The sequence below is a fragment of the Plectropomus leopardus genome, chromosome 7 (assembly GCF_026936395.1).
Source record: "Plectropomus leopardus strain MGB_pleo_1.0 chromosome 7, ASM2693639v1, whole genome shotgun sequence".
In the NCBI taxonomy this organism is placed as follows: Eukaryota; Metazoa; Chordata; class Actinopteri; order Perciformes; family Serranidae; genus Plectropomus; species Plectropomus leopardus.
In genome coordinates this window covers 11,556,086-11,583,903 of record NC_142182.1, presented here as the reverse complement: position 1 = coordinate 11,583,903, position 27,818 = coordinate 11,556,086, and the positions used below count along the sequence as shown (strand labels likewise).

The window sequence follows — 27,818 nt, the reverse complement described above, 5'->3', positions numbered from 1 at the left end:
TTATTTACTTACTTACTGATTTACTTATTCATTTTACTTATTATTATGGTTTAATTGTATAAAGCAGTTTGTGTTACAGTTTTGCTTGTATCAAAAGTGCTATACAAATAAAGCCTGATCTATTTTGATTTGATTTTAAATACCCCCAGAACCCCACGTAAGCAGTAAAAAAAACCAGTAATACATGTATTTCTCTAGAAAAGAGAAATAAATATACAAATATATAAATATACAAAGGAAAATACACCTTAGCATTAACATTTTCTACAAGATATATATCTACAGGTATTCTATTGCTACATGTTATAGAGTATGCTTTAAGTGAAATATAGTGAAAATAAATGTTATGCCATTTCTATTTTATCTGGTTTGTATTTTTGTAATATTTCATCCTTATTTAGTACTCAATAACTTTCTTCCATATTCCCTGGTGTCTGGATAGTAAAGGCTTATTGAATTTCTGTGTAAGTACATGAGAGCAATGCAAAATATTGCAGTTGGATTCCTTTTAAGTGTAAACACTGGTTAAATAAAGGCGATTATGATTCTGAATACACTTCTGCAATATGTACCTTTAAACATTAATTAAATAAATCTCAGATTTTGTCTAAAAAAGTGCTTCCTGAGTCTTACAAAAAGGTACCTTAAGATTTACAATCGTAATTTTACCTGAGGGTTATTGAATGGCCTTACACTGCACGCTTTTTTGAGTCATCTCTTGTATGCGGCTGTTTTCATATGGTGTGATGGCTGTGACACTGCCAACACCATCCTCAAACTGATCTAATCAGCTACTGTCAGAGGGAACAGCCAAAGAGTGTATATACAGACACTGGTCCAGTTCTCATTTGGCAAACTAAAATCTAAATTTATTTCAGATATCAGATGCAATTAGTCCAATTATGTCATTAATGTCTAATCCTACCTTATTCTTTCAGACATCACATATAAGGAAATAGCACTAAAAGACAACAATACCAAGTCAGTTATGTCAATATTAACTTTAATCTTTGACAACACATTTCATAAATAACAATTCATTATTGCTTTTCTCTAATCTTAAATGATAATAGAGGCTTGGTCATTGTGGGTTACATAGTGCTTGCGGGACAGTGCAGGAGACAGCATTTTCATAGTTCTTCAAATGTAAAATTAAATGTGACTTTAACATAATACCTAGCGTTTTTTTTAAGAAACTGTGCTCTATTCATCGTCTGAAGACAACCGAACAGTCAAGAAACAAACAGCATGACTAATATCCATGTAATCAGTAGCGTGTCCATAGTGGAATCTATCGTTTTACACAGACACAAACAAGATGCCTTTATACAGAAAAGTATGCCACAAATTCATTACACCATAATAACAAATGGGCACAATTCTATCAAAGGTCTAATGAGGCAAAATATTTACAATGAGAGAGGGGAAAAAAGCTTTCCGACAAAGTGACAAAGTCTATTTGAAGTGACACAATTAGGACACTAGTTTGGTTTCAGTGTTTCACCAGCAGAGGATCTCAGGAGCACATATGACCCCAAACTGAAGTAAACAATGAGAAACAGGCAAGATGTTACACAGTATAACAAGAGCATAATAATATAACATTTTGTAACATATTATAGAGTGGGAACATTATCTTTCTGGAGTATATTTACTAAGATATCCAATGAATGAAGGAAAGAAAATGCTTATATGATAAGGCCTGAGTCCTGATATTTCAGATCACAACACACTAAGACATAAAACAAACAGATTTTGGCCATGCATGTGCTTAGTTTAAAGTTTAAGTGCAAGCAATACAGCAGTTGAAGGGGAGTTATAGGTACAGTTAATGGTGTGAGCTGTGAAAATATCTACTGTAAATGTGGGAATATGAATGACTCTTGCTTTCTCCTTGAGGAAACAGAATTTCACAGTGTAAACAAGCATAGGAAAAATCTGACTAATTCCTGAAGCAAATACAGTGTATAAGACATTTACATCAGTGAACAAGGCAATATGTTTGGAGCTCGAGTTGCAAGTGACGTCATCTGGTCCACTGTCCTCTTTTATGATAAAGTCACTTTTCTCAAGTGTCTCAATTTCTTTTCCCACTGATGGAAAGATGAATATTTTTACCCATCTGCATTCCTGCAGTAGGTTACAGAGCAGGGGCTTATCTGTCAGGGTCAGGGTCAGAGGTCAACTCCTTTGACCAGTGCAGTCTCCAGGGTGATGGTAAACTCGTTGAGTGTGTGCAGGATGCGGGAAAGGGAGTGTACAGCAGCTCGGTCTCGCAGCAGAGCACCTTCCTCGTAGGTCCGCACTGTCAGGGGACACTCTGCCAGCAGGGGGAGCCACTGAGAGAGAAGCCGGTCCCTGCCAGGAGAAACGGGTCAATGGTCAATAATGGTCCCATTGGGGCGCTCAGTAGCTCAGTTGGTAGAGTGGGCACCTCGTGTACAGAGGCTGTGTCCTCCCTGCAGCAGCCATGGGCTCAATATCAGCCTCGACCCTTTGCTGCATGTCGCCCCCTCTCTCCCCACGTTCACACTTGTGCTGTCTTATCCACTAAAGGCTGAAAGCCCCCAAAAATAATCTTTAAAAAAAATAACAAAAAACGGTTCCCTAAATGCCTGATGAAGGTCAGTATTGAATTGAAATTTGAGTAAGCAAACGACAAGACAGAATCAGAGCCATGTATTTTCTCTTTAAACTGCTTTCAAGCAACGAAAATGCTTTCAGTGTTAATTAACCTGAATTTCCAGGTCATTCAATGTCAGTCCAAAGCACCATTAGTCATATCTTTAAAGCTACAGCTAGTAACTTTTATACAAAATAACTTTTTGTCACATTCAATAAAACTGTCACTATATTCTGATGATAGTTCATGAGACAGATAATCTGTGAAACCATCAGGGGCCGTATTCACACACATTCGGTGAATACTCTTAGAGAGCTCCTAATGTAGTTGAAAAACTTAAAAGCAAGGAGTCCTAGCTTTGGAGTGATTTAGGAAAACTAGTCCATACCCAGGGATATGTGCACCCCAACCACATGCAGACTTCAGGGGATGTGCGCGTAACAACCCTGTGCAGACCACAGACCTATATATTGGTACAGACTTTGCTAAAAATGCATATAAACAGGCTAAAAAATCTGCTTTGTGAAACCACAGATTTTTAAATGCTGTGAAAAAAATGAAAAACACAAAAAAGGTGCCTTATTTCTGTCATTCAAGCTGCAAGTCCACCTTCGACCACAACTGCAGTGGCAGAGTGACACTGTGCGTGTTTTCACTCAATGACTCCACGGGCAGAATAAGAAGCAAGTCAAGATATTTATGAAGTATTTTTGTACAAGACCGGCACAGGCAGTGGGTGAATAACACAAAGGGCTTCGTCAGTCTCTACCTATGGCAATTTTCAATGCCCATGTGCAATTTCAGATTGATTGGATGCTCCATCAAGGAGAAAAATGGATGCAGACAGAGACAGACAGTCAGACGGACGGTTTTCTTTTCTTCTCTTTTATAGTAGGATTCTCAGAGCAACTCTAAGTAAGTAAAAGACAATCTCTCATCTAAGTGAGGAGGTGTGGTTGACCCCATTGCTAGGTTTGACACTCTTACAAATGTGATTGGTTGTCGCAGACACACTGTTTTGTGAGCCTGCAGGGTGTGGACACTCAGTGGAAATAAAATAAACTGTGTCCCAATATGAGACTGTGAAAGTGCTTTTTGTGTCATCACACTGCTGCACTGTAACATTTTCCTGTGAAAAATATCTTAGAGTTATAATCATTTTATTTCTGGCATTATTTCGTAATTGAGTTGGGTTGGAGATGTGGGTGCATTTCTAAAGAGATCATCCGCAAATATTATCCCTGCACGGTAGCATATCATTAACTCACTGTCATCCAGCGTTTGGAAAACATTTCTCATACCTCTTTGTCTTTCCACCATTGTCTCCTCTGCTTAAGAAACCCCAAAGCACCTTAAACACCCTCCTCCCTACTCTTTACAGTTTTTCACCTTAGGAGCTCTCTCAAGGGCTAAGGTGCTTTGTGAATAACTTATCTTTACCAGGATCTAATCTTAACTCTAAGGGGAAATTCTTAGAAAACGTCAAAAAAACATGACAATCTTCCAAGACAAAGGCTGACACTTTCCCTCCCTTAAAGTTAAATGTTATGTAAATGGTTCAATGTGAGAAAACACCTGAGTGCTGCAGGCTACTTTTTCTGGGCCTCAGGAAGGAAACTATATCACATTTGTCTAAAATGCTGTAATGACCAGGATGCCTTAAAATCACAGATTCCAGTGGGGATAATATAATTGGGAACCATGTGAGGTTCGCTGGAAGATCTGTGTAGGTCAGTTATTGCACCGGTTAATTAATATGGAAGAAAACAGGTTGACAAGGAAGGTACTTATGTGGGGCAAACAAATGACTGGGCCTTGGTTAAGATATGTATATGCATAATTTAGTAACTATGGGTTTGATGAGGGACTTCTTAATAATGAAAAAATTAACCTTTCTATGTTCAGAGATTCTGTGCTTACTCAGTAATAAGAGCAACAGGCTGGTGATATGTGGGCTAAACCAAAACTGCAAACATTATGATGAAATATTAATATGGTACTGAGAAATATATTTTATTTAATCTAACTAAAAAGCAAAGTTCCCGAAGTGCTCAGCTGAGATCTGGTATTTTACCACTGACAGTTGAAACTGGACAGTGTATGAATTTAAAAGAAGAAATGCAGATTTTTCATATGTGTTGTTTGGGTGATATAAAAATGAATTTTATTTTGTTTTCTACCGTCCTTTTTACATGGAACTGTGCAAATTTTTGTTTAGTAACATAAAAATAGATATTGATTTAGTATATATGGATGATGCACAAAGATTAAGGTGGCTAGAAAACAAACTCTTTTTCAAGATAAACTGTAGATCTATAAAATTGTAAAATTTATTTTTCACTGTATTATTAATTTTTTGGACGAACATTGGTCATATACTTTTATATATCAACTTATTTTGTGTACTTTTTTGCTGATATCTGTAAAACCAGATGATGACACATGCCTTGTATTGTAAATTCATGTGGGATGGGCCAGAAATGACATGACGCAGAAATAAAAACTAACTAACTATGCTGCTACTGTTGGATCATAAACAAAAACGATGACCATTTACCTGATTCCAAAGCAGACGAACAGCTGAAACTTGCCCTCTTTTCCAATGTTTCGTGGCGAGGCATTGATGGCATTGACGTAATGGCACAGTGAGTCGCAGGGTGGGCCCTTTGTCATTGTTGATCCATGCAGGTCACCCATCTGATCAGCTGTCTCCATGGAAACCACTGCCTTCTCTGTGAAACAGAGTGGTCGCACTGTCAGTTAATATGCAGACAAAAAGGGAAAATATGGCGGTAGAATACAAACACTGGAGACAGAGGGTGCAACACTGGCTGTTAACAAAACTCAATAATTTTTTTGCATGCAATTTGATATGTGAAATTCCTATTCATCGCCACTAGATGGAAGCAGGAAACAGACACCAGCGAGAAGTAAACATCAGGTTTAATGGGCTCACACTCACTGCACTTACCCACAAAATCCCAAACAAACACATTCCTCTGGAAAAGACGGTTAGGTTTGAGCCCGTGCAGGAGGAACTTCTCCAAAGAAAGCACGAGACCTCCTTCACCACATAACAACACTGTCAGGTTTCCCCTCTGGGATGAGAGAAATGGGGACAGAGTTAACAGAGGCACTGTAAGCAAGAGGCTCGTCTTTCAGCTCCAGCAAATCCCCTCACATGCAATTTTCCAAAATCCTCCCCAGCAGATTTGTTTATTTTCTAATCTAAAAGGCTCTCCTTTCATGTACCAAGAGGAAGTAAACAGAGCAGACTAATTGCTTGTCCATTAAAGCTTGTGCACAGAAGATGTTATTACGATGAATAGGAGGCCCATTACTGATAAACTAAAGTGATCCATCAAGACTCTTGAGCGCTTTCGACTGAGAGAGGCTAGTCTGATACGCAGACGAGACAAATGAGGCCTGGCCTGGAGAAGCCGGGGTAATGAACCATGTTGGAGATAAAAATAACACAAGCACGACAGTCTAACACATCGCTGCATGAGATTCTTTACATGAAGCACTTTCACCCGCATTTTAGCTAATAGAGGCAACAGGATAAATGAATTTAGTTTTATTTACAGCCATATACCTCTTGTTCGGGTTTGTGGAAGTGTTTAACAAGGTTATTTGCTGCCTCCCTCATGTCCTCATGTACTTCAACAGACAGCATTCCTGAAAAGACAAAGAGCAACAAATAAAGAAACATGAGGATGAATGGTGACAAACATGAGGGGAAGTGGACAGGAGCTGAATGGAAAGGTGATACAGGAGCAGAATCTGTTATTGTACCAACAAGTAGGTCAGCTATTGTATCAAAGAATGTGTTCTTTGTCAGTACGCACTGCTTCGGCTGCCAAGCGATCCCAGCACTGCCCGCACACTCTGAGAAGGAGAGGCCAGCTCCGGAGGCGTCCCTGTCCACCTGCCAGCGTCCTCTTCTCCACCAGGTGACACCAGCTGACCAATGAGGACTCTTTCCAAGCTGCCGTCGCCCACGCCTTTCCCCAGCCATCGACCACACGGGAACCTGAAAGGAAAGAAGAAACAGTTTTTCATTATGTCCAACTTCAAAACATGTATTACACAGGGACGTGGAAAGAGCCATCTGTTCAAATCAGCCAGTTAAGTTTAGTGAGAGTGCATTTAATATTTTTAATTTAGATGACTGACAGTTTTTCCAGGGTGATACTTGATGCTCTTTAGATCAGGGGTCTTCTACGTTTTTCAGGCCTCAGCTGAGAGAGACAAAGCAGGGACTCCTTACTACATATATAAAATTGAGCTGCATATTGAACTGGGCCTACAAGGTCAAGTGCCATGGATAGACATACATTTTTATGGTGCATATAATACTAAGCTATACCATTAAAGAGTACTGTCAGATTTACATATTTATACATCAAGGATTCATTTGACAAGTCTATTATCAATGTGGTGTACTGTAAATTAAATTAGAAGATTTTTTTAAAAGACGAAATGGCCAATTTATCTTTGGTAATAATTGGGGCTGTCAGCATTAACATGTTAATCGCAACAGATTAAGGTCCGTACATAATGCAGTTTTTTTTTTTTTGTTTTTTTAAAAATTGTGTTAATCGTCGACCGACATTCCTGTCATTTAGAGGCTGCACGGGGCTGAGTTTCAAGCTAGAGTGATGCTACTGGTATCATATAAACCTAGAAGACTAGTGGTACCATGCCATGTCATGCTAGCATCAGAAAGTGGGCTAAAATACGCTCCAAAGTTAGGCTAAATTTTGGCAATGGAAAACCAGCATGGCCATTTTAACAGTTGTCCCTTGACCTCAAAATATGTGAATGAAAATATGTTCTGTGGGTACCCATGAGTCCCCCCTTCACAAACATGCCCACTTTGACTTCAGCTTTTTGCTGTCATTTGTTTCCTAATCCATAAAATCTTTCTTTATCTTTCCCATGCTTTCTCATGGGAGGCCAGTCAGGATCACTGTATGTTTATCAAACACGGAGCTGTTGTTGTTGCCACTGTACTGTGAGATCCCAGTCGATGTTTCGTGATGAGACCAGGGTCAAAGTAAGAAGCTTACTTGTATGTGTGTCCAGTGATCTCATTATACACCATCACACAGTCGATCAGACACTTGGCCAGCAGGCCGGAGTTCTCCTGTCCCAGCTGCAGAGTGCTCAGCCTGCCCAGGTTCTTGCACTGAAATAAAAAGCACAAACCACAGTTAGTGCATGCGTCTCTGTCAGACATGATGTTGACCTTAATGCTGCATAGCGTACACAAACCTGGAAAAAAATCTCTTGTGTGTTCTTCGGGATCTGTCTAACTCCTGAATCACCCATTTCTCCCGACACACACACCCAAGGATCGACTGTTGCCATTGCAATGCTCAGCTTCTTCATGGGTATTATAACCACACGGTATGGGATACCTGGAGAGATTAATTTGATTCATTCATGTCATTTCTTTTTATGGATTTTTACAGCATCAGGGCATTTTTAGTGTCTATGATTTTAGGTCTAAAGGGTCATTGTGAATCCATGGGATACTGGTTGTAATTTGAGTATACAAGGCCAGCGGGATGCCTTGAAAGCTATTAAGCTGTCTTGCATGTTGTTCTTAAAGTGTACAGGACTTACTGATAGAGGTGAATACGCGTGTGAAGCAGAGGTAGTCCACAGTGTTGAGGGAGAGCAGGTGGAACAGAAACTGCTCCCTTTCTTCCTCACAGAGCAGGAATGCATGAGGTTTATACAGCTGCCTGTCAGGGGCCAAGAAGAAGAAGAAAAAGATAAGTAAAAATCATGAGTTTTACTAGAAATGACACCTAGAAATATAAGACGTGTGTCTACTTATCATGAGGGAATTCTGACCTGAGCAGCTCCTGGTTTGTAAGCAGCTCTTTAAGGTGCTGGGAGAGCATTTTCTTCTCCAGAGCCAGGTGGATCCAGGCCCGAGCCTGACCCACCTCAGACAGACCCTCACTCATGGTCTGGATAAACCTGAACAGGTGAAAGTTCAAATGCTCAACTTTTTGTTATAACATTTTTTCTAGTGAACATTATAGGTATTTTATCTTTATCTTCAAGAAAAATGAAAGCCTGTGACCAGGATAAAAAAAACCATGGAAACACATTTCCATAATAAACAAAAGGTCATGTAAACTATAATTATGAAGAACTAATGACTTATCTCAAAATAATAAGAGACTTTCTCAAATAATGACTTAATATCTGAAAAATAATAAGTTAGTATATCAAAAAAAGTTGCAAACTTTCTCAAATAATGACTTAATAGCTCAAAATAATACCATTTTTTCTCAAAATAATAACTCAGTCACTCAAAATAATGGCTTAGTATCTCCATAATAATGAGAAAATTTCTCAAATAATGACTTAGTATCCTAAAATAATGCAAAGCTTTCTGAAAATAATGGCTAAGAATCTTAAAATACGGACACTTTCTCAAATAATGAAATAATATCTCAAAAATAATTAACAAAAATTATTATATCAAAAAATGATATTAAAGATCCCCATTAATAAAGAATAAAGATTTTTTTCTCAGAATAATAACTTGTCATTTAAAATATCTCAAAATAATGAGAAACATTTTCAAATAAGACTTAACATCTCAAAAATAATGAGTATTAAATTAAAAAAAAGATTTTACTTTATTTTGAGAAAGTGTCTTATAATAACATGCAGGATGTTTTTTCATGACAAGGCTAAGTTTTATTAATTTTTTCCCCTTTACTGGCAGAAATGGGCTTCCATACAAAACAACAACCAAGTTTGAAGATATAACTCATGAGTATTGAAAAAGTTAAGATTTTGTCTTCATCTAAAGCCAAAATATCAGTTATTAGAAAGAGGAAATGAGAGATTTTTTTTCATCTGCACTTTTCAAAAAGCAGACGTAAACACAAACACACCACACACAGTGCTTCCCACACAGATGCACCACTCTTTCCTCTCATGATGTTTGTTGATGTTGATGTTACATCAAAGTTTGTTGGCTCTTCTTACCTCATATCCTGTAATAACGATCCTCTCAGGAGCAGAGTACCATCTTCAAATGTCCTCTGGTCTGAACCACTAGACCCTGAACACACAAGCAAGTTAAACACTAATTATCATCTGACTCTCAACACGTGATTTATATAGAAATCGGTCAGGTTGTGCTCTGACCTGGAGACTCCACCGGTGTCTCTGTCTTCCCCCGGGCCGCCTGGTAGTGTAGCAGATGGGACCAGAGAGCGGACTTCCCCTGTTCAGAATAAACACACTTGTCAATATGCAGCTTGTTCATACAGTCACCTCTTTCATGCATGATGGGAATTTGTTTGCGTGGGAACTCCATGTATTTTTATGTAGGTCATCTGAACATGTTAAATTAAGTGTCTGACCTGTTTCAGCTGCAGACCGTGGCCCCAGGTTCTCTCCAGCAGGTCACACAGACCGTGGATGAGTGTGTTTTCCTGCAGGCCCGTGATGTTAGCCTCTCCCTGACCCAGTTCTGCACTCTCCTTCCCCATTCTCTCCATCAACATCCGTTTGGTCTGAAAAACCAGACAGTAAAATCTCATTTTAGAAAGGACACTAAAAATTTGGAATGACATCGTCAAAAAATAAGATCTCAGACCTCCAGGTTTAGACCTGGACACACAGATCACACATTCATAAGGTGGAGAGAAAAAGGAATCACAGCTATATGTACACTTGCAGAGAGTAGGGGCCGACAGATTATCATTAAGACCGATTATTGGGGCCGATATCTGGCATGATGCCAATTATCTGTATCGGCATCTTTTTTTAATGATCACCACTTCAATTAATTAACTAAAAAGTGCAAAGACAATGTCAGAATGGGAGGTACTTTTACTTTGTAAAACCTCACGGAGCTATTTTTATTTTAATTTTTAATTTACATTTTCACTTGACTTTCTAAAAAAGGTGCTGGGAACTTGCTGTATATGATGTTGGACATGCCCGGTTTGATTTAACATTTGCTAAAAGTGTTTAACTAAAGTTTTGTGTTGGAGTTTGTTTTATTCCAAATTCTTAATATTGACCGAAAGATTTTCATTTTTATTGTAAATGCATGTCAGTTCCAAATATTGGTTATCAGTCACATTAACTACTAATAATCGGTATCCGTATCTGTATCGGCCCTAAAAAAACAATATTGGTCGACCCCTAGTCGAGAAAACTATTTTTAACTAACATTAACTAAACTAACATTTGAAAAACTTAAAGAAGAATTTAGTTTTTAAAACATGTGGACTTGTTTAGATATTTTCAGCTGAGATACTCATAATACAGAAATTAAAAAATGAATTTCAGGAGAAGGTAACACTGTAATAAAGACTTCCAGAATAAATGTATGGTGCATATAAACTAACTCCAAAATAGTTTCCAAACTGTTTAAGAGTTTACAGAAATGTAATGGAAGGAATACACTTCATGTAAAATCAAAATGGGAAGCAGAACTGAGCAATAATCTGTCGGGGTGAGTGTCATTTCATCTGTGGCACCACGCAAACCTGCTCCAGCTCTGAAAGAGATTTTTCAACACACCGTATATAAAATACAAACAATTAGGCAAACAACAGCACTGCTGGAGACGCTGTGGGCAGATGAATGTCACTCACTCCCACATACTGTATTTTGGTCATGTTTTTTTAAATTACAAACATTCTGCGATGAGAAAAGAGGTGTTGTTCAGTAAACTGGTCTGAAGATGTATGTATATATATATGATATGATATATGCATGTATCAAAAGTTGTAAACTGAAGCAGTGATACACCCCTCGCTTCTATTCACTTTGTGAATGTTTTGTTAACTGAAAAACTAATAAATACAAAGTTTTTAAAAAAACAGAACTTTTTTGGGCATTGACTTTGAAAAGCAATTTAAGAAATCAATGACAGCAGCGCCTCCAACACCACGCTGATAAAGCTCTCACCTTCAAACGACACTCGCTCAGCAGCCCGTCGACAAACTCTCGATGAGTCTCAGTGACGGCTTGAGGAGACAAATCAAGTAGCTTTGACTGGTGGAGGTTCTTCTTCGCAAATGTGTGCTTCTGTTAAAGATAAACAAAAGGTAAGAAATTAAATTAATTAAATAAACAAGCATCCAAAGGTCTGTATGCTTGTCTGTCTATGTGTGAAAATTAGTAATTAGTTACAGTTATGAGTCAGTTCTCTCAAAAGTAATCAATGACTTCATCAATTACTGCATATAATTTCAGTTTAGCACTTTGGGGCTGCATGTTTGTCATAACAGGCCAAATGAAATAAAAGTGACAAGTTTCATTTACACAAACATAAACAAACTGGGGTTTATCTTTTGTAACCTTAACAAGAATTCAAATCCTGTACATATACCACAACTCACTTTTGCCCTCGATTATAAAAAGGGAAAAATAGCATCCATATTTGACAGTGAGCTCAAATTGTTTGAACTTTTGGCCATTGTGTGCAATGACAGTTTAATGGTGTGTGATTAAATGGGGGAAAAAATCTGCGCAATGTGCTTTATTTGTTTTTCATGATCAAGACAAAGCAAAGAGTAATGAGGCCTTTTAAATCTCAGTAATAGTTATTGCGTTAGTTATTTGGAAAACTAATTGGTTACATGCGTCACTTTGTAATGCGTTACTTCCAATGCTGCTGTGTGGACACATGAAAGTACCTGTCTCTGTTCATTGTCCACTCCTGAGTGTTCAGCCACCGTTGACCTCTTGGGGTCGTTCCTGCGCGACGCTGTGACACGACCGGACCACCTGTTCATCCAGACAACAGAGCAAAATAAAATTCACAGTTACAAATGTGTGCAACAAAGGCGCAGTATTTAAAATGCAAATGTGTAGATATCCATCTGTGCTCAAACAAAGGCAATCAGAATTATACATGGAAAACAAATATCCTCTAATCACAGGCGTCCTTTTAATCCCTCACTTTCTCCAAAATGTCTCGAATGTAAATCCGAGATAGGCACCTTAACACACTGCCTATGGTCATGTTGCAGAAATACTGGTCTAAAATACTATGTGAAATGGAGAAAAAAATCTGACAAGGATTAAGAAATGGATCTCCTGTCTTTGATTCTGGGCCTCCCAAGTAGAAATATAACTGCTGCAGCTCACCGTTCTGATATATTCTCACTGAATAACAGCAGAAAACAAAGGCTCACTTGTTGGTGTTTTGTCCCTGAGCGAGCACATCGGCCTGCAGCTTGGGGAAGTAGCCCGGCTGGTGACGACCCTGTCCGATCCTCATGTCCAGCAGGTGGGGGTGTATGGCTGTGTGGTCAGCCTTCAGCAGTCTGCGCTCAATGACCTGAGCTGCAGACACAAACACAGGGATGGTTAGGATCCAAGAGGGTTTTCTACTGAAGATGAGTCATGAAAGTGAAGATAAGCTTGTGCCAAACATTTAACGTCATCTCTCATGTAAACATCTTGTGCTCAAGTGTGCTTCTTAGTTGAGTTTCAGGCAGGCTCACAGAAGGACTGGAACAAACTTTAGAGTACGAATGTCCACATCGGATCAGAGGGATTGGTATTGGGCCCGATAAACACTTTTTTATTCATTTGGATCCATAATTTTGAGCATGCACCCCATGTTGAACTTAAGCTGCTACACTACTTTGAGCAGAACTGAATTTTTTGTTCATTTTTACTTAACTAGTTTTACTATAATGCAGTAAAAAGCAAAATTGTGACCCATTTTTTATTTGTTGTGACTGGGAAAGTTAAGCTATAATGCTATTTTGAAGTATAATTGTGATACTATTACTCATTTACAGTGTTCTGCACTTTCATTACAGTGATACACTAAGTGGATATGTTTTAGTTTGTTTACTTTATTTTTTTAAAAAATGCTGCACTAAGTGGATTTGTGATAAGAGCCATATGAAAATATTTTTAAGTTTGTTTACTTTTTATTTTTGTAAAAATAAATAAATAAATACCCCTTAAAACTGTTCAGATGCAGACATTTTTTCTTGTAATGCATTGCAGAGCTATTAAACTATCAAGCACATACACCGGGCTGATTTGAATAACTTTAGAGTACTTGACGTGTGCGTTGTGTAGCTGTATTTCCAGGTAAATACAAGTATTGGATCAGGATTCGGTATATGCAGATACTCGACATGAAATGACTCGGATCGGGCAATAAAACTTTAATTGGACATCCCTTGCATAGAGTAATACGATGTAACTGACCGAGTGTGATGGAGCAAGAGATGGAGCAGCATCTCTGAAGCAGAGTCTAAATGTGAAGCTAGAGCGAGAAGCAGGCACTGTATTTTCTGCAGAGGTTGGCAGGACTTCAAAGCCAAAGACTGGAAACAGTTTCCATAGGACACAAAGCCCTGTCCTCTGCTTCTACCACATAATGCTCATCCCCTACCGTATCCTTTGGTTCACCCCTCTCTAATTCCCTAACTAAGCCCATCTCCCCCCCTCCTCAAATTATATCCCATCCCTTTTATGTTTCAATAATCATCAGATTATTCGATTTCCATTTAAGAGATGTCTCCATCAGTTTCCATTTGAATCGTTAAATGTTCTGGCACACAAGTCCCCCTGAGCGGTGTTTCAAGATCCTCAGCATTTGCTACAAAAGAAAGAGAGAGAAATGGTGCTTGCAGAAAAGATGGCAACATAATCGACATGCAGTATAAACCCAAACAGAAGGACAGATGGCGACAGATTTGCAGATTCCCTCTTGACAATCTGGCATCTACTTCAATCATCATTCTGTCTACCAACTGAGGGTTCAACCTACTTTCTCACTATATATCTAAATGCTGAAAAGAGACTGCAGAAACATCCTGATGTTACTCTTAGTTTGTCATTAAAATGTTCAGCCTCTTTAACCCTTTAACAGAGACTGTAACTGCATATTTTGTCCTGTGTTTCGTCTTGCAGGAATACCTCATTTATTATGTGACTCTGTTCATGAGTGCACTCACAGTACCTGACTCAAAAACAGTGGTGCATTTCCTATAGCGACAGTTACGGGAGTCCTCCTCGTCTGTGTCGTATAGTCGTTCTCTCTCCAGACGGCTGTCAAACAGCTGCTGCAGTGGCTCTCTGTCTGCCCAGCGAGATATCACCTTCCCATCCACGAAGGAAGAAAACATGGACGTCTCCAGGAACCGGGACAAGAAGTGCAAGTGTGCCGCAGGCTGAACTGATAGGAAGGAACCCTGAAACAATGAAAAGCACAAACACTTCTATATATAATATTTCTACTACAATCAAAAGTATGTAAAAAACACAGAAAAGCAATCCTACTGATCAACCTTCACTGATGAATTTTAAAGCTCATCTTGATCCGGCTCCAAGCTACGTAACAAATGTTGACCTCTTATGAGCCAGTTCACAGCCTTAGATCCTGAGTTGGGGCCCTTCTGGGCGAGGCTTAAATCTAAAGGTGACTGTGCCTTTGCTATCAGGGCCCCTCGGCTTTGCAACGACCTGCCTGAGGAGATAAGGCCGGCAGAATCAGTGACTTCTTTTAAATCACTTCTCAAAACCCATTTTTATAGACTTGCTTTTGTGATGTTGTCTTTTTATGTCTTGGATCTTTTTATTTCATGTTTTATCTATTTAATTTCCTCTTATTTGTGGTTTGATTGTTATTGTTTCTGTCGTTGTTGCTTTCGGTCTATTTCTTTGTATTATTTTATATTGATATTATGCATCCTGCATCCTGCATCTTGTGTTGTTGTCCTCTATGTTGTCCTCTGGTTTTAATTTTATCCTAACTCTACCCTCGTTTCTTCTCGCTTGTGGGTAAAAGGGCTGTTTGGCTTCCCGTTGTTGTATCGCCATCTGTGAATCCCACTTCTGCTTTGCTTTGTTTGTCAAAGCACTTTGTAAATTCAGTTTTTAAAGGTGCTAAATTAATAAAGTTGTTATTATTATTAATCTTAACATAGTATAAATACAATACTTTTAATAGATGCATTTTGTGCATTAATGTCTACTGAAGTACCTTATCAAAGTTGAACGTCCCCTCTCGGTTGCACAACCAGGAGTCCAGATCAAGAGCGCTGTGGATGACAAACTCCTCATACCTGCCAAACATGGCAGCAAAACGTCCAGCGAACACCTCCCTCAGCTGAATGTTCAGCTTTGCAGTCTTCAGCTCTTCCTCTTCCTCCTCAAACACGTGTCCCAGCGTCTTCCCTCCATCTGACATTGTTTTTTCTCCTCCGCACCTCCGTGCCAGAGCCTGCAGCCTCTCCAGCACCGCCAGCTCCTCGCCTCCGAGGTTTCCGTTCCTTCTGTCCTCCATTAGGTCCTCCAGCACCAGGCTGCTCAGGCGCGGGGAGGTGGAGGCAGGCTTGGTGATCACACCACCCTGTGGAGGGAGCCCAAAACGCAGCAGTACCTCACTAAGCTCCTGGATTAGCTCGGTCTGGTCTGGAAACACAGGTAGGTCCTCGGGGACCTCGACACAGCGGCTGTCGATGTCCACGAAGCACAGGTTGGCCTGTGATCACGGACAAGAAAGAGACAAAAATGAAAAATACTTTCCAAGTGACTCCTCCATCAGATAATCATAACAGGTTTAACCAATCACAATGTAGCTGAGCTTCAACATCCAATTAAGATCAGAGATGAAGATTTACATGCCATTAATAGATTCTTGGCATTTCACCACGATAAGCCCTCAGAGGATATTAGCATGTGAAGGATTATCTCATGATTACTGTTATCACTGCAGCAGGGGGGATTGTGGAAACCTTCAATATCAGGCTCTCAAACTGGCAAACAAATCAGAGACCTGTGCCAAAACTGTGCCCATGAAGCTGCTGAGCAATGAGGTACAGAACTTTGTGAGAGAGATAGGCGCTGTTTAAAAATCCTGCTTCTGTAAGCAGCAGCGCAGCACAGCGCAGTCAGCAGCAGCGCGACCTTCAACAGTGACCTCAGGCAGTCAGTTTACAGCCTCTGGGGAAGTTGATGTGCTGTGGAGTGGACAGCAGCCCACTCTGCGCAGCGTCATCCTCAGAGTTAATGTCTTCACTTCTTAGTGTCTTTTTCATCTGTTTCATAAGGTTCAGATGTTTTGAAGGACAGAAAAAGATGAGCATCATGTTTTTTCTACATGTCGGTATAAAGGAGGAGACTGTTTCTAAAACTGAGAGCAGGAGAAAAAGCATCCCAACCAAATCATACATGTATGATTAAAATATTCCCACTTCTTTGTAAATCACCACTCATACATCAAATTGCAAAACTCAAGAAATAAGTGGAGAACCCTAATTCTCATTAATTATTCAGCGAGTCCCATTATTCTGGATCTCTCATGCTCTGCGTTTTTGCTTTCATCCCCCCCAGGCTGTCTTTCAACTGCCTCCTTTCTGGGGCAGAGCGACTTCAAAGAGGCTTCAGCGAGATATTCATGCAGCATAAAGTGATGCAGGATCGGGCTTTCAGGAAATGCATCGCCTCAATTCGACAGGCCGAAGGCAAATTGTCATGCATGCATCACAGAGGGGCTCGGCAAATGAATGTAAGAATGTTTCAGCCGAACAAAACATTTTTAGATCCTTTTGTGCGGATGTTTACCGAAACGTCAGCGTGCTGAAATCCTGACTGTCATGTTCACACAGGACACAACAGATGCATTTACACATACGATCCTTGTTTAGTCGTGTACCTCGTGTGGCAGGTGGAGAGAGGATCGCTGAGCTCCTTCTCTGCGCTGGATGCCCATCAGGAATGGTACAGGAGCATCCAGGAGGTGATGCAGCGGTGCAGAAACAATGGGCAGGTAGATGTGTTGCCACTGGAATGGGAAGAGCAAGGTGGAGATGCCCTCTGCCACTGTCATCAAACGCTGGTAGTCTGAGGAGATAAGAAAAAGAAGAGACAGAGAGAGAGAGAGATATGAGGCGCTGGCATAAAACCCATTTTTCAGGAACATTCCCTTTGACAGTTTTTTAATTAAGCTGTTTACATGAGACGCTTGTAAAACAATTTAATTCTTGGGCGCAGCCCAATTAATGACTGAGGATGTTTTTAACACTGTAGCAGCTATTTGTCACCAAAAATCAAAATCAAACTTAAATTAAACAATCAAAGGGCCACTGACGCACCATGGGCATATAATGTACGCAGGCAAAAAAGTCAAATGTCCACTCAAAGTTGTTGCAGGTTTTTTTGTGTGTTTTGTTTTGTTTTTTTTCCAAAAACAAGCGCGCAAACAAAGGGGCAAAGACATCATAGCTCCTGCTGACCTCTCTTGCTCTGGTAAAAAAAAACCAAAAAAAACAATTGCCCAACCAGGTGCATGCTGGTCCTGCCTGCCCAACCCTACCCAATTACAAACTGAACAAAAACAAAACAAAACAAAATACTAATTAAGAGGAAACTAAATATGCTAAACAAAATACTTATACTAATACTAATACTACCAATAATTATAAAATTACACTAATAACTAGCAAAAGAAAACACAATCAAAATGTAACCTAAATAATGTAAAGATCTTGAATAATCAAAACAACATAACTTATGTTCAGCTAACAATTAAATACTGTTAACAAATACCTCCAACACACTAATTAACGCAGAATATCAGTTTCTCTGCAGTATTTCACCTCAAACCTATTTACTATGTTAACTGAACGTTGCATTTGAGCTAATTGTGAGAAAAAAAATTATATTATACATTCATTTTAAATTATTTTATATATATATATATATATATATATATATATATGCTATTTAAATTTTATATGCTTGGATGACGTATCATACTGACTTTGTATTATCTTCCAAGATACAGCACAGAAAATTAAAAGACAGTACATGGCATAACCACAGACTGGCATATCCACATTCATGCACTCATTTGCATTAGGCTTGTACACTCTATGTGTATAGTGCACACTACAGGTCATGCACATACTGACAAAAAAGCACAAGGATAAACAAGTAGATGCTGCTGCTGGATGACAGATTTCACTCAATTTAAACAGCTTTCCCAGCCCTCACTGCTGAGTGGTGAGCAGTGCACTGGTGTACTGAAATGTAACGGACCCTGCATCAATGGATGCATTACATCACCTAACAGCGGGAGTGTTTATTGGTCTGGTGCAGCGCAGTGCATTCTGGTAGTTGATGGTGGCTGTGTCTGGAGCAAAAGCGCATGCTAAAGCCCTTATTCCCTGTTTTCTCTCATCATATAGCGCCAATTTCAAAAGTATTTGTGTCTTTCTACAGCATAGACAGCCCAGTTTTATGAATAGATCATTTCAGCAGTGAAATGCTGACACACCAAGCCAACGGTCGGCCATTCACCCAGATTGGGCTAACAGGAAACATCCGCAGCCCTCATCACCGCGATGTGACCTGCACCGTTGGCCCCCATCGACTTTTTTCCACCAATTCAGCATGTTGAATTGGCAGTGGCAGCCATGAAGGTCATCAGAGTATTAAATCTATCTGATTGGCTGTTTAACTCAGCGTACAAGATCAGAAATGGAAGTGAAAAATGTAAACAAAGAGTTAAATTCCTGAGGGAGTGAGGTCTAAACAAACTTGTTGTATAAGGTAAGATTGCTTTTCTTCTGGAATGAGCTTTTTAGCCAAAACATTTTAGGGTGGTTGTTTTAGTCCTCACTGGCGCACTGTAAATATGCTTTGTTTTTCCAACATTAGATTGTATTAATGTGCTGAGTCACTAACTAGCGTTGTGACGGTCTTTCGGTTTCATGATTTAAATGACCATTACAGACAACCGCCATCTGCTGGTATGAAGGGGTATTTCCTCTCACGCAGGCGCAGAATATAAGTGCTGGCTGGCCTTTGGTTTGGTGTGTTTATGTGCAACTTTTTGGCCGGGACACGCCGACACAGTAGGTAGCTTTTGTCGTCACTCGGCTTGTGTTTCACGGCTTTTACATGAAGGCCTTTCCGAGCTCTGAGATCTGTCACATAACTAGCCTTAGGGGTTTATGGAGATTAACTAAGTTGCTCCTCAATATACTCACACATGTGCTCCCCTACAGTGTCTTAAAACTGATTTACTGAGATTATAAATATCTTCCTCTCTTTTTTTTTCCACTATGGCTGTAAGCTTCCTTATTTTAAGGCTCATCTCTAATAAGTGAACAGTGTGCTTACCTTGAGAGCAAAGCAGGACTTGTGTCTCCAGAAGTGTGCAGGTAAGTAGTTGCACCATATTGTCCACACCCAGCAGGGAGAACGCCTCTCCAAGAGGATACTCCCCCAGCGGAAGCTCACCCGGGCCGGGCCGCTGACACACGATGGGTCCTTGCACCCCATGGAACCTCAGTGACCTGCCGGGAGGAGGCAGGGGCACCTCGTACAGGATGTTATGGATGTAACTCTCTATGGGGAGGGGTGGAGCTGTGCGGGACGTCACTGCCTGGTGCAGCTGAGACAGAAACTCTCGAGACGCCTGAAGGAAGGGGAGCGGCGTGAGCAGGCAGAGGGCTTTGGACACGTACAGAGTGTCCCGTGCTGGATCGAAGGATCCCGCGCAGCCGAGGCAGGCGGAAACCCCGGCCAGAGACTCAGCGTCTGACTCATCCAAGCTGCTCACAAGCGAGTCCATGCTGCAGGTGGAGGGCGAGGAGGCAGACGAAGAGGAGGAAGAGGGAGAGGAGGCGGATGAAGCTGAATGGTGCTCCACGTGGTGCATCTGGTAGAGAGTCTGCATGGCAGTGATGATCTGAGCACTGGTCACCTCCTCATAGAAGGTGTGGACAAAGCCATAGGAACGTGTACCGTCGTCAAAAGACATCGTGAAGGAGTGAAACTGAGGATCGAGCCTGTCTGCCTGTGTACGGAAGGAAAGACCCCTCGGCATGCAGAGCTGAGGAGAAGGTGTGAAGATGAGGAGGAGAAAATATAACAGAGGGTTAAGAACAAAGTGGCAGTTTAATGTAACCCCTAATAACTGATACTGGGAGTAAAAAAAAATAATGACTTTCTCAACCATACTTTGTTTTCAGAATCCGTAAAGGCCATACGGGATGATGTTAATACAGCCAGATAAAGTCAGTACAGAATATGCCACTCCAAACATGAAAAAATAAAAAAAGCAAAAAAGATAAATAAGATATTGGTGTTGAGCTGATCCTTGCATTGGCTTGACAGCTATCTTCTCCGAGTTAAAGGAAATACACTGATAGATGTTGTGATAATCGTATCAATTACATGAAACAATATGACAAACAAGTATTGTGTAAAATATGCAATGTGTTAAAAATGAAATAACGGAGTGTGGGAATGCAAGGGTGGAGGTTTTGTGTAAACACTGGGGAGGACACATGAAAAGGGACATTGAGAGGTCCTCCGCCAGAAATTTTTGAGCGTCAAAGACTCAATTTCCAGCATTCTGGTGAATGTTTTTACTCACCAATTTGTGCCATTTCTGCATTAATTTCTTGTGAAAATATTTTTAATTTTGTCAAAATAAAGGTCCTCTGATACTTATAAAAATACACATTGTAAATATTGAGGGGGACATGTCCCCTGCGTCCCCAGAAATCTACACCTATGTGGAAATGCGTTAACCACATGCCTCTGTGTTTTGTCGTATTCTGGCACATGAAGTCATTTTTAGGTCTAGAAACCTACTTAAAATGTTTAAAAAGACCAGACATTTTACTGATACCATAAATAGATAACACAAAATGCTGTGGTGTCTGCTGGCAGACGTCTTTTGAGGCTTATCCTGTCATCATCGTGACCTACTTTTCCAACAAGAACAATAAGCATTTTCTAGAAAAAGAAAAGCGTATATTCTATGAGGCAGCGGACGAGATAAATGGTTCCTACACTGTTTTCCAGTTGATTTTGTTATCATGCTCCTCTGTCATTTGTAACAATATTCAGCCACAATACATTCGCCCTACAAACAAGGCACGTCTTGTCCTTCTTTATCATGTCTATTCTTGTGTCTGTGTGCAAGATCTCACCATGTTAACAGCATCTTTATTGAAGGGGTTTCTGTCTGTGCTTTCGGGATAGTGCACCAGAACCTTTGATTTGAACGACCGTCGAATGGGGCTCTGCTCAAAGCCCTCGCCTGAAACACAAACAGAAAAAAATAGAGTAATGGCATTATCATATCAGTACAACGTGATCTTTGACCTTCATCGTTACTGAGACAGACTTTATGACAACACGAGACAGAACAGAGGACGTCACAAAATGCCAGCTGCTTTGATTTATGAAAAACCTCGGACAGAGCGACCTTGACTGACAATGGCTGCAGAAAAAAAAGTTGTCAACGGCAAAGGCCATTCTGCAGCAAAGAGGGAAAAACCCCTCCAAGGGTTATGTAACTCAACTCATTACCATAGAGACACAGCGCCCCTCATCCGACACTGCAGGAGGAAACTCTTTACACCTCCAGAGAGTGCACAGGTTGAGAAATATGCTCCTTTTTCATAAATAAAGAACGCTTATGCTCAGTAAAAAGGATGAGAGTTATCTATAAAACAGCTACATGTACATGAAAGGACTGAATTTGTGGCGCATGCAAGATAACTCTACTAACACTTTAAAATGCCTTTTAAATAATGTGAAAAAATGTTGGAAAAGCTTTATTTTTATGAGTAATTAACTTAAAACATGTGTTCATAAATATGGTAATGGAATTTCTTTAGATAATGTGAAAACCTTGTATGGTTTTCAAGCTAAAAACTTGCATTCACAAATATAGTAATTCAGAATTTAATTGCCATATTTCTGAAAACATATTTTTAAGTTGATTCCTTATAAAAAAATTAAGTTTTCACATTATTTAAAATGAGTTTTAAAGTGTTATATAGCCCTACTGTTACCATAATTATGAACACATGATTTTAAGTTGATTACTAGTAAAAATCAAATTGGCCCAACAATTTTTTCCACATCATTTAAAGAGAATTTTAAGTGTTATATACTCAATTATCATAATCATGAACACAGTTGACTCTTGATGAACTTATGTTATTGCAAATATATTTTCACATTATTTTTAGGGATTTTTTAAAAATACATCCCTACATTCACAATGCACAGATTTGATGCATTGCACTGTCTCGCTCATGTTTCTCCTCTCCTCAGCCCCTGCACCTCGCGTCAGCCTCTAGCTCCGGTTACATCCAGAGTGCTGTCTGTGTGATCAGAGGAAGGGGAGCTGCTGAAGATAGAAATATACGTGTGTATGATTTAGCGCGTGTATAGTAGCAGTAGTGAATGAGGTACTTGGATTATTCATCCACTTACTGAGGTGAATGCCCTTGAACAGCACTCTTCACTGTATTCCCAATTCTACTAATCCACCCTGACTCTCAGAGTTCAGTTTTCATCAGCATCAGTGCATTATAAGAACAAAACCAACTGCAAACCAAATAGTCTCCTCTTGGTTGCCAGCGCTGACGCATTCATTCAGCATTCAGGAACATCCAGCTCACCTGCCTACGAGATGACGCACAGCACCATGAGAGAGGAAACTGCGCCGCAGGCAGAGTGAGAAACGAGCACCACTTCAAGTTAAACTCTCAGACTGGTGGGTGGGAGAGAGAAGCTAATGGATCGCTGTGATGAGAGGGGGAGTCGATGTTCTTTGAGTCAAGGGTACAAATTGGTGTCGGCGCTGAGAGGCAGAATTGAGCCTCGCTCCCCGGAAGGACACCTAGTTGCCATGGTAGCACTTTCCTCTGTGGCCTCGAAGATAGCCATCAAGACAGTGCTCGTCAGCGGTTTACGTCACCCCGAGTTTCATCAGCGGACCCAATTAAAACCCACGCGCCTCCTGACACGTGTTCCCACCAAAGAGTTTGCACACATAACATTCACACGCTCTGTTTCTCCATGTTAACAGCACGGAGTAGGAGGGAGGTTTGTTTTAGTGTTTGAATGAAAGCTTAAATATCTGCTTTCAGTCAGGCTGTAATCAGCACGTTAACCACTTACACACACAGTGGAAACCATATATGAGCTAATGCAGAATAAGTTATATAATCAAAGGGCCTACAACTAATGATTATTTTCAAAATCACTTAATGTGCCTGTTATTTTCTTGATTATTTGATTTTCCCTTCAAATATCAGAAAATAGTGACTGTCAATGTCCTAAAATCCAGGGTGACATATTGCCTGTATTGTCTGACCACTAGTTCAAATTTACTGCAACATAAGGCAAAGAAAAATTTAATACAGGAACCATGGGCGGATTATCAGAAATTGGGCCACTGGGCATAGATATGCACCCCTCCACACCACCTCTCCTACAGAGGAGCAAGACGCTCAGACTAAAGCCGCATTACACTTCCTGTTCAAGGGAGGAATATCATGCCGTTAAGCCGCCTCACAATTCTGTATATAACGTCCGTTAGCAGGAAGGAGGGACAGAGTGGTCTCGCCTCTGAGCCAGGACCGGAGGTGGTAACAGCGTCATGACGAGGTCTGAGCAAAATGTAAAGCCAGAAAGACGTGACCATGGGTGGCACTGGTGTGACGTTTTGACAACGCCTTTATTATTGTTTCTAAAGTGCTGCCAACACTGTTGTGTTACATGTCACGCTGTCATGCCTCTTTTCATTATGGGATGCAGTTTATAATCACATCCTGGAGCAGCATGACGCCGTCGTTGTTTGGTTCTGTGCATAAAGAAGGGATTTCGTTGTGGCTTTTTAGCGCAATCTCTGTGTAAAAGCTGTCATTATTTATGTTTGTTTTGTGATGTTTTGCATCTTGTAGTAGAAATGCATCTTTTTGTGGTTTTGTATCTCTTGGCCTTAATTTTTTGTCTTTGTTTAAGGTAATTTTGTCTCTCTGTTTTCATTTTTTGCCCCTTTTGGTATCTATGTGTCTTTGCAGTTTCTTTGCATTTCTTTGCGTCATTTTGAGTTTCTTCCTGGTTAGTACGTGTTAATTTAGCCCCTCTACGACTGCACCAAAAACCACTACCACCTGCCAACATCTTAGCATTTTTCTTCCACGAGGAAAGGTTTCAATCATCATTCACACTCGGGTCAAATGACTCTGCTGTAGTCAGTTATTATAGGCTCTGATTGGCCTCCTTGGCAGTCATGGAAATACAAAACCCAGGTGGACATGCTAATTTTCACCCCTTTGCCGCTGTGATGCTGCCAGAAAATGCAGTCCGACTCTATCAAAGCAACACTTAAAGGACACTGAAAAAGTAAAAGTTATAAAAAGAAGTCACCACTTTGACATTTTCACTGGCCTCCATGCTGCTTTCTACTGTTTACTAACCTGTTTTTCAGCCTGTCTGTGAGCTCAAACATGACACACCAGAAAAAAAGCACACACACACAAAAAGGCATGCTCTTTTTCTAGTTGCCGATTCATTTTCTATTGGTTCATCAACTAATTGTTTCAGCTCTAATCCCCAGTACAAGGAAGTCCTCACCGCTCTCACTGTAATATCAATATTGTCAATGTTTTTGGAGGACAAAAACAGTGTTTCATATTCATTCCACAGTTTAAACATTCATCACAGAGATGTATGTCCCTGAACGGTGCCCTGTCCCTAAAAAAGACACACTTCATTAGAGATGATTGAATGGCCATAAAGGTAGACATCTGTCATATTCACCCACTGAATCACTCCCAACATCCCATTCATCACATCATTACATGAGTAGATGAGGACCGATACAAAAAGAAAAAAGAGATTAAACTGACAGCAAATGTCTGCCGGCACTGACTGATGAGGAGTTATTCCTTTTTGGCTCAAACCATTTAAATCACTCTGTCTTTGCATTACAGATTTGTCCGGCCACTGAAGGCTGAATCATGTCCTGAAACAAGAAAGACAAACGTTGCTTTTTATCTCAGCCTGAGACACAGACGTGGGCTTGTGCGCCTAAAATAAATGATAAAAGTAAGTGTCTAAAAATAAAATAACTCAGGTTGTAATTTCTGAGTACAATAAGTCAAAACATCTTTGTAATCAACATGATAAAGTAGCTCTCAAAATGTGAGGTCAGGGACTTCTCGCCCTCCAGTGATGTCATCCCCCTGTGACAGTCGGGTGCTGAAGCCTCAGCCATCCAGCAATGGGCGACGTCACGTGAAATTTGATTAGGCTGCAGAAATAACAGTAGCATCTATTGAGAAGCCAACAAGGGCAGATTGTTTCTCTGCAGGCATTCTCCCACAAAAACAGATACTGTATCACGTCATCAAACACTTGATGGAATAAACACCTCTCACTCCACTGCAGCTTACAGATTATGTATGTAAAGTCAAACACAGAGGCAGAAATCCCTTGAAAGGAGAGCAAAGCCCCCTGCTGCAGTGGGTCTGAGATGACCCGCTGTTACATAAGCAGATTGGTGGAGCTCAGATATACTCGCCAGCAGCTCTGACACTCGCCACAGGGAGCCGGGTATCAAAGTCCCCGATGGTTAGTTAGAGCAGTAATTAGTCTGCAGCAGAGCTATGTGTTCCAGCATGATACAGAGCTCGTCCTAAATATACATTTTCTCGCTATAATTCAAAGGCATGTCTGGTTATCTCTCCCCCCTGAGAAGCTGCTTCACATGAGCTTCATTTCTGCTAAAGGAGGGAGAATACAGGGTGTGACTATTGTTCTGCAAGTCTGGAAGTGACGTTCAAGGTGTTCAGCACACCTGCATGTTTTTATTATTTTTTAATTTCCTCGCGCACACAGAGACAGAGCACGTGCAGGTGTCACAGAGGGCTCCTGCGTGCATCTGTCCTCACCTCACCAAGCTGAGCGTTAACAACTCAGTGTGGGAGAAAGCAACACCACCTGACGTCTCTATTTCCAACAACCAACAGCAGAAAAGATATCCATCACAATTACACCATCATGAACCCACTGACACAAGGCAGCATCACCCACAACCCCCACATCCACCTACACCACAGCTTCCTTCCGCCTTTAGCTTTGGGTGACAAAAGGACAGATTTTGCATGGTTTAAAAAAAACTGTCTGAGAGCTGAACAGACGAACCACATAGATAATCGCTGCTTTCAAATTGAGAGTGTAATCTGTGTTCTCACACACAGTCCTGTGTTATCCATGAACCACTGCCTGGATGCTCCATCTGTGCTACAGCGATATGATAGGATGCTGTTGTCCTCTCTCTGTTCAACCCTTTCTCTGCAATACTCTTTATCCAGGTGTAGCAGTGGATGACTTGCACAAAAAGCTTTTCTCAATTTACTTACAATGCTATGATGAAAACACAATGAACTCAGCTGTTATGTGATTTCCAAATGCAGAGATAACACAAAAGGACAGGACTGAAGGCTGTAATTGTCATTACATTCTTGATTCAAATTGATGGGAAAATTATCATCTTTCTTTTAATTCTATGTTTGTTTATCCGTTTAATATTAAAAATATACAAGACTGTAGGGTGACACAGTAGGCTACAATTGTCATGTTAAATTCTTGTTTTAAATTGATGGAAAAATCTTGATTCATTTGTGTTTGTCTATCCGTTTAACACTAAAAATATACATTTTAGACGTTTTAAAATAAACAAGTGCCAAAAACAAATGCTGATGGCATGTATTTGAAATAAAAATGCTACTGGCCAAAATATGTGCTATTCTCCACAGGCGACGCGCTGATGTTTTGTTGTCAACAACGCTGTGAAAGGAAGAGGAATGTGGCGTCCAACCAAAACATTTAAATGGATGTCACCCCTACACACACAAACAGGCCTGCAGGAGATGGCTTTACATGCACACTGACATGAAACATGTGTATTTATGTATTGTGTGTGATTGTTTGGTTGGTGTTTTACCTGCTCCATCGTCCGGCTCCAGGCCCGTCTCCGTGTCCACTCCACACACAACAAAATAGTGAGCGAAACGGCAAGAAGCCGCTCCTGTGTGCGCTGCAGTCCCGTTCATCCTCGACGCGTTTATGGTGTGAGAGCTCCGTTTACTTCTACTTAACGTTGTGGATGTTCATCATAGCTGATGCGTCAAATCCGAAATGTTTTTGACCCCCCCAGTCGGCCGTCCTTTCCTGATCCGTGCGCTGGGTGGTGTCGGGCCGCCTGCTGCACTCGCTGCTCCGCGGTGTGACTGACGGAGCTCAGCGGGATCCAGAGATGGTCATCTGGTTTGTGGAGAGGGGGAGGAGGCTGTGTGTAGGCCTGGGAGGGAGGAGGGGGAGACAAAGACCTGAACGCATC

The 27,818-nt window shown here is 40.5% G+C and overlaps 1 protein-coding gene across 1 annotated transcript; it reads right to left on the bottom strand.

Annotated features, from left to right (window-relative positions):
• Positions 1–986: 986 nt before the first annotated feature.
• LOC121950015 (DENN domain-containing protein 5B-like) lies at positions 987–27,818 on the bottom strand. Its single transcript, XM_042495915.2, has 21 exons — positions 27,423–27,818; positions 21,601–21,710; positions 19,778–20,492; positions 17,307–17,494; positions 15,633–16,133; positions 14,610–14,841; positions 12,817–12,967; positions 12,316–12,406; positions 11,585–11,704; positions 10,024–10,176; positions 9,806–9,884; positions 9,644–9,719; positions 8,489–8,617; positions 8,255–8,376; positions 7,901–8,046; positions 7,696–7,814; positions 6,472–6,656; positions 6,219–6,301; positions 5,595–5,721; positions 5,181–5,355; positions 987–2,358 (listed from the first exon to the last, which is right to left on the bottom strand). Exons 1-21 carry the CDS (start codon positions 27,529–27,531, stop codon positions 2,175–2,177), a joined length of 3,795 nt encoding a protein of 1,264 aa, XP_042351849.2. The 5' UTR covers positions 27,532–27,818; the 3' UTR covers positions 987–2,174.

What these genes read in the sequence shown, in the direction of transcription:
- LOC121950015 (XM_042495915.2), bottom strand. Translation starts at nt 27,531, where the DNA reads ATGAACGGGACTGCAGCGCACACAGGAGCGGCTTCTTGCCGTTTCGCT. An exon ending in GGAGCCGGACGATGGAGCAG is followed by an intron (nt 21,711 to 27,422) that starts GTAAAACACCAA and finishes TTTGTGTTTCAG; the next exon opens with GCGAGGGCTTTGAGCAGAGC. An exon ending in CAGGGACAAAACACCAACAA is followed by an intron (nt 12,407 to 12,816) that starts GTGAGCCTTTGT and finishes CTGGATGAACAG; the next exon opens with GTGGTCCGGTCGTGTCACAG.